Source organism: Acanthochromis polyacanthus, chromosome 2 (genome assembly GCF_021347895.1).
Source record: "Acanthochromis polyacanthus isolate Apoly-LR-REF ecotype Palm Island chromosome 2, KAUST_Apoly_ChrSc, whole genome shotgun sequence".
Lineage (NCBI taxonomy): Eukaryota > Metazoa > Chordata > Actinopteri > Pomacentridae > Acanthochromis > Acanthochromis polyacanthus.
Genome location: NC_067114.1, coordinates 12,697,029 through 12,708,932, shown reverse-complemented (window position 1 = coordinate 12,708,932; position 11,904 = coordinate 12,697,029). Strand labels below are relative to the sequence as shown.

At 39.1% G+C, this 11,904-nt stretch overlaps 1 protein-coding gene across 4 annotated transcripts in view; it reads left to right on the top strand.

Annotated features, from left to right (window-relative positions):
- Positions 1 to 11,904, top strand: part of rnf111 (ring finger protein 111) — a 34,766-nt gene that overhangs the window by 5,127 nt on the left and 17,735 nt on the right. For all 4 annotated transcript variants that reach the window (XM_022200825.2, XM_022200824.2, XM_051940374.1 and 1 more), the window contains one exon: positions 4,188 to 4,320. In XM_022200825.2, the coding sequence (XP_022056517.2) occupies positions 4,188 to 4,320 (133 nt within the window). The remainder of the gene's footprint in view (positions 1 to 4,187; positions 4,321 to 11,904) is intronic.

Genomic DNA, 11,904 nt, shown 5'->3' with positions numbered 1-11,904 from the left:
GTAGACTACAGAGGCCAGGCTGTGTAATGAGGATTAGGCACTATGCGTTTGTATTTTTTGTTTATAAAAATCTGTTTTTATCAATAAACAGTCAGTAAAAGAAGATTTAGATGGTTTACACAGTGCATTAGGGCCTTTTTGTATTTGTTGCTAGACAGCATAGGTTTTGTAAGCATTAGCAGACAAAGTAATACCCCACAATGTGGACATTTATTTGTATGATTGTTTCTGGCAGCTTGTGAAAAAAATAGGCAAACAGTACCATCACAGTAATGGGAATTCTGTCTCCTGAAGCTCAGAGGCACAACAATCTCTTATACTGCAGGAAAAAAAAAAGCTGTCCAGCATGAATTAACATATTTTAATTGAAGTACATTGATGCAATGTGGAATTAATATGCACTGAAAAGCAGAACCAAAAAACAGGAATTGCTGGAGAAGAGGTGAACATGTGTCGTGCAGCTTGCAATGACAGCTTTTAATCACAAAAAAGGTTGTTGAAGTGGGATGTTTTTTTCATCTAAATGACCTCAATATGCATATATTAGAGGCTTCCAGTTCCCCTCATGGCACAATAAGGATTTAATTGGCTATAGCAGAAGTGTGATGATTGTAAACTATCTCACTTAAAGGGTATTTCCATTGTGGAGGCCATGAGTGACTGAGCTGTGCTGCATGAGTGATTGGGTAACTAACCTGGTGGCCAAATTTCAGCCATGGTCACGTTGATCGTGGTTGGAAACAACCAGTGAAGAGTCTGATATCTAAAAGTACAAACAGGAATGCAGCAGTGAAACTCAACATCAGACCGCAGAGATTCACGCAGAAGCTACACAAGTGTGAACACATAAAGACTTTGCAGATTTAGTCTGTGCTGGAGACTACTCTCCAGCACAGACTTTATCTACGGAAGACGCAGCTTAGAAAAAGAGACTGTCACAGGATGGCCCTGCTGCTAAAAAGAACCACAGCAGTGCAGCTAGCCCCTGCTATGAGGCAGTTGCATGTTATTAGGCTCAGCTTGGCATGGCATGATTAAGGCATGCTAACACAGGCTAATTTTAATCCTGATTGGTATCGATTTACCGAAGCAGAATATAGAATCTTGAGGATTTCATTCTTTTCAAGATGATTTCATTCTCTTTCTCTGGTGTGTTGGTACTGTACATGTAAAGAAACAACTTGGTGAAAATGTAATAAATTGTATTCTCGCATTTGCCTCCAGCTTTCCATAAATGTGATAAATGTTACAACATGCATATTGCAATATTAGGCACCCCTGAAAAATGAACAACCATACCTCTGCGCTTTTCAGAGCCTCATACTTTACAAATGTCAATGGAAACTAGGCTTGCCACAATTATTACATAATCGCCTGATCATACTTATTTAAGTAGCATGATAATTTTGCACAGCCATTAAAATAGTTTCCAATCATGTGTATAAAAACTGCTGAAACTAACAAGTCATATTTCAGTCACTATTTCCATGCTGTTTCCTGTCGTTTGCATCCCCGCTTCTGCCATAGTTTCATGCACAAACTGTTTATTTTAAGGCGGTTACTTTCAACATTTAACTGGTTGCAGTTTGATGAGCATCTGTTGACATTAACGCTATGGATTTAGTTGCAAAGCCAAATGTCATACCACCCTGTAAGCACATTTTGTATTCAACACAAACGAAAAAGGAGAGTCCAATAGCTTAGAGGGGGTGTCACATTTGAAGCATATGGTGGTGGTAAAAGACTTTAATCCAACCAAGCTAAAATGACAGAGGCAGAAAGCAAACAGAAAGACAAATCGTTAGCGCCATTTATTTGTGTAATTGTTAGATGCCTTATAGAAGCTGCTGCCCTCTGTACCTGTTGGCATAACCGGTTTATACGTTTCCTTTAATTCAAACCACAACTTTCTGCACTCATTTCCAGCAAGTGAAACTGTGAGAATGAAATCTTTTGAAAAGCCCCACCTCTATCTTGGTTCATTGTTTCTTTCATGTAGCCAGTTGGCCTCAGCAATATTTCTGCTGCTGTGGCCCTCGGGGAGAATGGAAAGTTAGTTGTTGTGCCTCTGTGGTGGGAGGCAGGTGGGAGAAAACTCAGACACTGTTGAGCAGCAGCCATTGCATGGAAACAGTGCGTCTCGGAGGAAAAACAAGGCATTTGTTTACAGCAGGAGAAAGCAAGGAGGCAAGTGATGAAACCTGCCTTTTAAATGTCCGTGGTTGGAGGAGGTGTGTGAAGTAGTGGGTCAAATCTTACCTCAACAACAAAATGTGAAAACAAGATCTTAACTAAACTTATTTTAAATGCAGGTTATGCCTGTGATCATGCTTGTGACTGGCTGATCGAGAGGCTACCTGTGTTAGGCTTTAGAAGGGATCACGTGTGACCTTTAGTATTTTCATTTGAGTGTTTGCTGTATAGTCATGCTAGGACTGGTTGTACAAGGTGTTATTTACCTCCTCAAACAGTGCACATATCAAGTAAGAATGTGTTGTTGTGTGTCTGCATGAAGCTTTCACCACAGTGTCAGGCAGCTAGACTAGCAGAGGGTGCTAAGCAGCAGTTCTCATGAGACGGCTGGAATAGAAATTACACAGGGGAAATAAGGACGTCGCTATCATGGCAATCCATTTAGTGATGTGCACAAAAACACAGTCTATATTACCGAAGCATACAAAGTGAGCACATTAGCTCATAGCAGTTACTTTGAAATGTCTGGTCTCAGTTTTTCAAAAGAATCAGATGGATTAGATTTTCTTCTCAATTCTAGATGAAGTGAAAGCCGTGTTCATATTGATTACATTTTGAAGCGACTCCTTTCCCAGTCTCCGTATTGGCAATAATAACCAAATCTATGTGAAAGTCACGTCTGACAGGATGACATAATTGACTTCTGCTTGATACCATAAAAGTTTCATATGAGATTTACATTGAAGGCTTAAAAGAGAGCGTTTGTAAGTTTGACTCATACACCCAATACATGAGTCAGCAACTTTCACTTACCCTGAAGAATTGTGACAATAATTAGAAACAGGCGTCAGACTGAAAGCACTAATAAAACTATAATGCCTGTGATTGTATGCCGTATATTATCTTCACCACTAGCAGGAACTAAAATTACAGATTTATGCCTCCACCCAAAATAAACCCATAGATTAAACTGTGCGTTCAGTTACTAAATACACAGAATTTACTTGCTCCCATTCCTCTGCCATGACGCAGGCACCATCTCCATTAAGGCGAAAAAGGAGAACGATGCATTTGTCTCAAATTAGTTTGCCGTGACTAACTTGTTTGAGCAAAGCCAGCGATAAACTGGGTTCCTTGTGTATGATGTGGGTGGCATTAATGCACACGCACAACGCCAGTCCTGGCCAAGTTAATATTGAATTATATAACATACAAGTCACGAAATTATAAATCACAAAATTGGGTCAGTATTCAAAACGCTCAAAATATATGAAAAAACCAGCAGATTATATGTGTGTGAATTTTAATTTGAGTCTGTGAATGTTGTGGGTTAGGGTCTACTCTGTTTGCACCACAATATGAATTTTTGTATAATGTAGCATTTGCATCTAAAATATTAAACATATCAACTTCTTTGTTTTAATTGATCTGTCACTGCAACCATTTTCTTGCTTGTACTCCCTTGCAGACACAGACAACTGCAGACGCCACAGATGTGCAGTTTTTGTTACCATACTACTTTCTAGTCTTGCTGGAGGACTCCGTTTTGTGCAGAAACTATAGCGCAGGCTTTGGTGCACTCACTTTAGGGGGACGCCAGTAGTATCAACTCCAAGCAGAAATGCTTTGAGATCATTACATAGGTAGCCAAACACAAGGTACACTTGGAAAAGGACATGGAAATAAACTATTTCAATGTAAATATGGTTGAGCACTGATGAGTTTTCTGCTATGCCTGCCTATAAACTGTGTAAAATTTGCCGGTATGTTTATTGGGTGTTAGATCACACCCGTTTGTTTTTATTCATTATTCACCAAAAATGTATGTGAATCCTGGTAGATTAACTGTCAAAATCTAGAAAAGAGTAAAAATTCAGAATCCAAACTACAGTATGTATGCTGTTTACTTTGTCGTCAGAGTGTTTGCTTTGCATGTCAGATTGTCATTGTCTGGTGGATTTCATCATTGTACTGACTTCCCCTGGTGTGTTCAGGCACTCTGGATGAGGATGTGGTGGTGATTGAGGCATCTCCAGCTCCAGCTCCTGCTGTCCCTGCAAGCGAAGAGATCAATGTCACGTCAACAGACAGTGAAGTAGAGATCGTCACAGTCGGAGATGGATTCAGGTAGGCACCTCATGTTCTTCAGTGAACTGAATGAAATAAATTATCTGATGGTATTACTTGGCCTTGAGCTGTATGATCTGTGCTGTGCAGAATTATATAGGTTCATATATAAGATGGACTCTCGGGGTATATTATAGTATTTCTTAACATGTAAGGAGGTGATCTGTGGCTCAAATGTAGTGCTAAAGTTTTTTTTTGACCTTACTGGAAAAAGAAGGTACGTGAACACAAGCTTTATCAAAGAATCAGTGACATAATAAGATATTGATTGAGTTATTAAAAATGTAGAGTAAATGTTGCAGCACACTGTTTACATTTACTGTCAGACTAGTCATGTGGTTTTCTTCATCAGCCCTGCAACTTCCACCCGCTTTTTTTGATTGTCACGCATATTGTCAGCTGTCACACATAGCAGGGACTTTAAATTTAACTCCTATTTGTAGAGTAACCTTATCAAACCACATACAGTTCTGTTCGATGTCTCCACACTTATAATTTCAGATTTTGCTCTAGCCCTTGAAGCTGCCTTGTGTGGTTAACCAGTAAACTAAATATGTACTTGTACTCATAAGGTATACGACTCTCAAACCAGGCAATGTTAAAAAAAATGTTAAATACTATTTTTAATATTTTTATGCTAATCAACATTCATTAAAGATCCATTCTAGCCAGTACGCAGATAGTCACACAGAACATTTTGAACAAAAGAAGTAAACCTCTCAAATATGAAGAATTCATTAACTAGAAAAGCACTCTGAGAGTGCAGACCTCCGCCAAGGATAGAGAGGAAAAGAGGAAAACAGGAAACCCATGCAGTAAAGGATCATGAGCTGGAATTGAATCTGCGTCTCTGACACAGTTCTGTTTACGAATCACCTTCTTAACCAGTTGAGCTATCTGGACACTTTACTCCAATTTGTTGGACGACATACTAACCTATGATGTTTTTGTCATATTTTGGGCCACATACTAAAAAACAGAATCCAGGATCCTTTCCGGATTGCCACCAAAATTAAATCAGCTGTTCCTCTTACCATAGTCTACATCCCCTCAAAATTTCATCTGAATCTGCCCAGGCATTTTTGAGTTATCTTGCTAACAGACACACAAATGCCGGGTGTCACATAACCTCCTTGGCGGAGGTAAATATTCTTTGCTTGGTATTGATGGTGGGGGTGCTGACTGCCAAATTTCTGGTATTGTTGCTATTCTACAATTGTACAGTTTCATTTAGCAGACGCTTTTTTATCCAAAGCGATGCACATCTGAGAGTAGATACAACACAAGCAAGAATCAGTAGAAAACAGCCTGGATAGTTTATTGTACCTCTACTCTGAGCAAAGTGCCACCTGCTTTTTTAATATTATTTCAAAGGAATTCTTCTTCCAGTCCAGTTAGATGGCTAAGGTTGGAGTTCCAGTAGGACAAGCTGTAGATTGATGTTACATTTGCAGAGCTATAAATCAGTCAACAGTCAGGAGGAAAAGTATCAGAAATATTATTATTAATAATATTGATAATATTAGTTACATATATTCTGTTGTGAATATCAGGTCTGTCTGAGCCTGGGGCTTGTTTAAACTTCTTTTCAGTAACATTTGCATGACTGGTCATGTGATGTTGTTCCCCTTTCTTTAGAACATGAAGAACCCATTTTCCCTGTAGTCATCAGCTGTATTAGTTATTCTATTTATATGTTGTTTTTACTGCTGTAGTCTTATGTCTGCTTGCTTTTAAAAACAGCTGCAATGTAACTAATGTCTGCTTTTGGAGTGGAGCTATGTGTAAACTTGGGTGTTAGTCAATAGTATTTCCTGACTATATCAGGAGAGTGAGTATCACTCATTCTCTAACTGAGCAGCAGTGTATGAGTTTGTCGAGTTCATGAGCTTGTCACATACGTGACTGTGCTCATGAAAAAGCAACAAACTGAAACGATGTATGTGGCAGTGACCTGCAAACGACTAACTTTGTAACAAAAGCTCTGTTTAAGGATACTGTGAAGAATTGGGTGATGCAGCGAGAGAGGTCAAAAAGTTTACAGGGATATTTTTTCACTATGAAGCATGTCTTGCATGGAAGTATATTTGTTTATAAAAAGTAAAGATGGTCATAAAATGTGTCTTTATGAAGACTGCCTGTTCAACCCTTATTGTGCAATGTTGACACCAAAACTGTAAGCAGCATAGGTGAAATTGTTTAAATAACAAGAATTCATTTTGCAATTATGAAAACTCCGTTGAGGCATTTAGCTTATTGCAGTGTTAAAGTGTTTGTGATGTCTTACTCCTTTCACTGTTGAGCAGGACTCACACATGCATTTCAGGCTTGAGTGGTCTAGCTTCTTGTTCACTCTGAATGAGCTGACATCATGCGTTGCTGAACTGAATCATGGCTCTGTTGCTTGACTTTGCTTGCATTGCTTGTAGTGAAAAGTTGAGAAAAATTTATTACACCAGCAAAGACACCCCTCAAACATTAGACATGTGCATTGCCAGCTATTAACACTACATGCATGTGTGAGTCCTGCTTTAGTCTTTTTGAAGTAGCTTAGTATTAAATAGGGAAGCTCTTAGCTCCAGCTGTTAATACTTTCTCATCTTGGACTTTTATATAAAACAGTCTGCCAGTCTAATCATTCATATGTATTATGGGCCTTATTGATGCTCAACTGTGGAGTACAGAGTGTGTATTTCCTTTATTAGTGTGTGTAAGTGGGTGTTGCCATGTTGACAGAACTAGAAAAAGGAGTACATGTGGATTACTAATTGCTTGTGTTTAAAGATAAGTTGTTGGGTGGGGTGGAGAGCTTCAGCAGATTTGCTTTGCTCAGGAATTCCATAGCTCTGCTTACACTGCCCAGAGAAAGCAGCCATAGTGGAGCTGCATACCTACTTGTTTACAGCCATGAAACCACATCACTCTGAGGGGACCTGCTCAGTGCTCCTGTTATTTAACTCTTTCATGAAACATCACACATGTTGTAGAGCCAACTGATGACCTGAAAGAAGGTTCATAATCAGAGAGTTTCATCGGTGAATGGCAGATGGAGTGGAAGAGACAAAACAACACTTTGAGCAGGCCACTTTGTGACATGCAACTCGCATATTAAATCCATATTAAATCCATTCATTACCAACAGCAGCTAATGGACAAACCCCACCGGACACGAAATATGTTTGGAAATTATTATTTTCCGATTAAGTAATGCCGAAAAAACATGTTTCTCCAACACTTCTGATAGCCATTTACCAAGACATGCAATGATGTTCAGTGTGTTTTTCAACCATCCAAGCCTTTCACATCACTGAATTGTTGTTCATTTGTTTTAAAGACAGTTTGTAATAGTTTGAAAACCAGGACAAAGTAGATATACAGTCATGGAAAAAATGATTAGACCGCCCTTATTTTCTTCAATTTCTTGTTCATTTCAATGCCTAGTACAACTAAAGGTACATTTGTTTGGACAGTTATAATAATACCAACAATAGCTGATAAGAATTTAATTTAAGAACTGATATCCAGACATTTTCAATGGTTTTCTTGATTAAAAACCAAAATCACTTTAGTTCTTACATTGATACCTGTGGCATTGTACTGTCAAAAACAGTGCTTTTAGGCATGCCATGTTTTCTTTTCTGTCTAAGTCACATGATACACACAGGAGTTGGTTCTTGATTGCATGACCATTGTTTCTGATGACTGCAGCGATGCACCTTGACATGCTCTCTACCAGCTTCTGACAGTGTTCTGCTGTTAACCCATTAATGTTACACAAATTCAAACAGATTTGCTTTGTTTTTGGGCTTGTGGTTCTCCATTTTGATGATTTTCCACAGGTTTTAAATTGGATTTAGATCTGGCGATTGAGCAGACCAAGACATGGTTCCAGTGTTCTGGTTCTCCATCCAGGCTTTAACAGACCTTGCTGTGTGGCAAAGGGCTTTGTCTTGTTGGAAAATCCAGTCATTGGAGGCAGGAAAGAGTTTTCCAGCTGATGGAAGAAGACTGTTTTCAAGAGTAGCCCTGGTTCATTCGCCCTTTACACAATTGCATTTGCCCTGTTCCACCCACACTGAAACAACCCCAGATCGTCAATGATCCACCCCCATGTTTTACTGTAGGGGCAAGACAGTCTGGTTTGTAGGCTTCTGAGAGAAGTTAGTCCAATCATCAACAGTCCAGTCCTTATGATTCCTAGCAATGAGTAACCGGGTTTTCCTCTGCAGTTTGGTAGTACCATGTTGGGCTTGTTTTTTCTTGGTGTAGTGAACGACTGTCTTGGAGATCTTCAGTTTGTTTGCTACCTGTCTCACTCATTCCAATTTCCAGCAGTGCCAAGATGGCTACCTTTGTGGCTACACATAATTCTTTAGTTTCATTATGTGAGAGCTGACAATTTCTGAGTTGTGCTGTGGCTTGAATGTAAGCAGGAAACCACTCTATGCCTTTGCATGTGCAGTGCTGTTTATGACATGAAATGGCCTCTTATATACTCTGGGAGTACAATTAAGCTTAAGCATGTCAAATAGGATGTAAAGTATTATGTAATCAGCTGCATTTTTTTGTCATCTTCAGGTAATACACCTTTAGTGGTACCAGACATTGAAATGAACAAGAATTTGAAGAAAACAAGGGTGGTCTATCTAATATTTACTTCCATGACTGTATAGGACGGTGATAGGTGAAATTGTTTATTCCCTGGCAATGATATTAATGCATTATTGAACAGGTCCATGTTGCACCAAGATTTTGGGAGTAAATATCTGACAAACTACCTGAGTCACTAAGGTCTGAATGAATGTGAATCCTTTAGATTTTGTCACCTGATAATTAAGTAAACTGTAGAGCCGAATCCATTTCATGGCCATTGTTTCTCTGTTTATACTGTTCAACCCTAACTGATATGGTCCTCCTTGTAAAGGAAATGGATAAAGAGGGTGTTGACAGTGGTTTTTGACTATAGCTTAAGCATCCATACCAAAATATACAGAGAGGATAAAAGTGTAGATTATTGTAGAGCTGTCATAGTTCTGTTTTTTAGAAGAACTGCTACATATTTATGATGTGAGAGCAATGCATTTAGGAAAGATATATGCCGTTGTCATCCTCTGCAGCCACCTCCATTTTCCTCACTCCTTTGAGAGTCTTACTTCCCCATTCTCATAATATGACATCCTGTCTCAATACTCAACTAATTCCTCATGTAGGCGATTATGCAGCTGAATTCACAAACCTTTGCCTGTCTGTTAACCTTCATGTGTATCCCTTTTTGATCTGTCCTCCTTGTGCCCCAACTTTATATTAACGTATCAGTAATATCTGGAGTATATAGTTCCTGGAAGTGATTACACCAAGCTTGGAATGTCGTGGCTTGTCTAATCTGCCTGTTTTCCTCACTTTCAAAGATGTCCTGTCTCGCTAGAGAATGTAGGGATGAGCCTTGCTGAAGGGGGGATGGGCAGCAGCAGCGCAGGAGGGCGGAGAATCAAAGGCCAACAGAATGAGCAATGAAATCTTTGTTCACACAGCCAGTGATCTAATTTGTGGATGTGTGCTTATGTGTGATTTAAGTCAATATAGGAACAATATGCATTCATGCACAAATACACTGCCAGTCAAAAGTTTGCACACACCTTTTCATTCAATGGTTTTTATTTAATTAGTTTATACATTGTAGATTATTACTGAAGACATCAAAACTACAAAAGAATACATGTGGAATTATGTTGTAAAAAAAGTTAATCTTCAGTAATAATCTACAATACAGAAAAAAATACAAATAAATAAAAAGCATTGAATGAGAAGGTGTGTCCAAACATCTGGCTGGTAGTGTTTAGTGTATCGTGACTTTTTCTAGTGTTTTGGATTGTTCTAATAAAGTATTTATCGTTTACTGGTTAGTTGGTTTAGTGGCTACGTCTGATGTGATTTATTTCATTTTGGCTATATGCAGTTTAATTTACTGAAACCAGCTTTGCATTACTTTTTAAGACCTAATTAGGCTTATTTTAATCGAGTAAAAAGATGTCATTCATACAACACAAAGCCTGCATTACAGTTTTTCCTAAGATAGTGTTTCTGTATAACTTGGGATAGAAGAGCGCAGTCTGTAATTGTTGCAGCATCAAGATTTGGACCGCCTCTTTTCGTTCTCAGCTTGTACAAAATGTTGAAGTTTAAATTCAGGCTTAAACAAACAGAAGCTCTTTAGGAAAAGGGAACAAAAGTTTTAGAAATTGAGGGAAAGTGACAATTTTTAACCTAAACTTGTGTCTCTCACTTTGCTCTGTCACATAGTGTCGCTGTGATCATCTCAGATTTGACCTGCTGGCTATTATTTATTTGTTCATGCAGATCCACTATTGAGTCAGTTTCAAAGCAGTGCATTAGGAGAAGATTCCAGTGTGTTAATAGTGCTCTGTGCGCTGCATTTGGCAGCTGTTTTAGCCGGAGCGCAGTGAGTTACAATAAACATGGATTATGTAGCTGACAGGGATCAATCAGAAGGCCTTGATCAGTCCCTGCCCTCATTCTGCAGATCAGCTCAGGACATGCACATTAGTAGAGTCACAAATGTTTTGAATGTTTTAAGACTTTCTGTGAGGAGCGTACAAATGACATTTCTGTCTTCAAAATTTTAGGTAGTTGTCTACTTGGAGAACTAGAAATCTAAATTATGAAGACAAGCTCAATATGTTTGTTGGTGCAAAGCTCGAATCCTGAGATTGTTTACCTCCATTACTCTGTGCTATTCCTGCCTTATGTTATCTCCCCTTGTTTAACTCCCAAACTCCCAGCCTTAGCTGTCCATAGCATAATTCCCAGCAGTTTACAGTGCTTTGCTCTGATTCCCAGGTGTGTGGCTCACATCACTTTGGCTTGGCACAGCCTCAGCTTTGCCAAGCCCCCCATTCCCATAGTGTCCATATTTACAATGTACTGTTTTCCTCCTTGCTGCTGCACCCCCCCACCCTCAGGGGTTCACAGTGGTAAACAGATATTTACAAAATAATCCCAGGTCTGCTTCATTAGGAACTCCTCTCTAGTGGGAAGTCCTGTTCCTTGGGACCAACCCAGAGCTGAGGAGGCTGGCCAATTAGATCCCAACACAACCACCAGCAACCTCCCCTCTACATACCATCCTCACTGCTGGGTGTTTTGTATGAGGTTGCAACCGTCTGGATGTGTTTGTTTGCATATTCTGCACAGGTTTGGTTTAGTGAAGTGTGAAGGTTAATAAGCTTCCTCCTCTATTCCACTGGCATTGTGCAGCTTGTCTCACAGGAAACTGAAATGGATGCAGACAGTATGAGCTAATGGGAATCCCCCTTATCACAGCCAGCAGTGAGAAAGGCATTTCCTGTGTTAAACGCATCCAAGGAATGTGATCAAAGCCGACATTTAATTGAGTAGTTCATATAATGAGGAATAGATCACCAGTTCACCCAGTTAGTAGCATCACATAATCTCAGTTACAGTACTGGCAAATGTTTCAAGCACCAATAGTAAAGTGAAATTGAATATAATCTAAAATATTTTTAAAAAATGTCATGAACAGTTTCTGTAAACAACAGTTTTTGA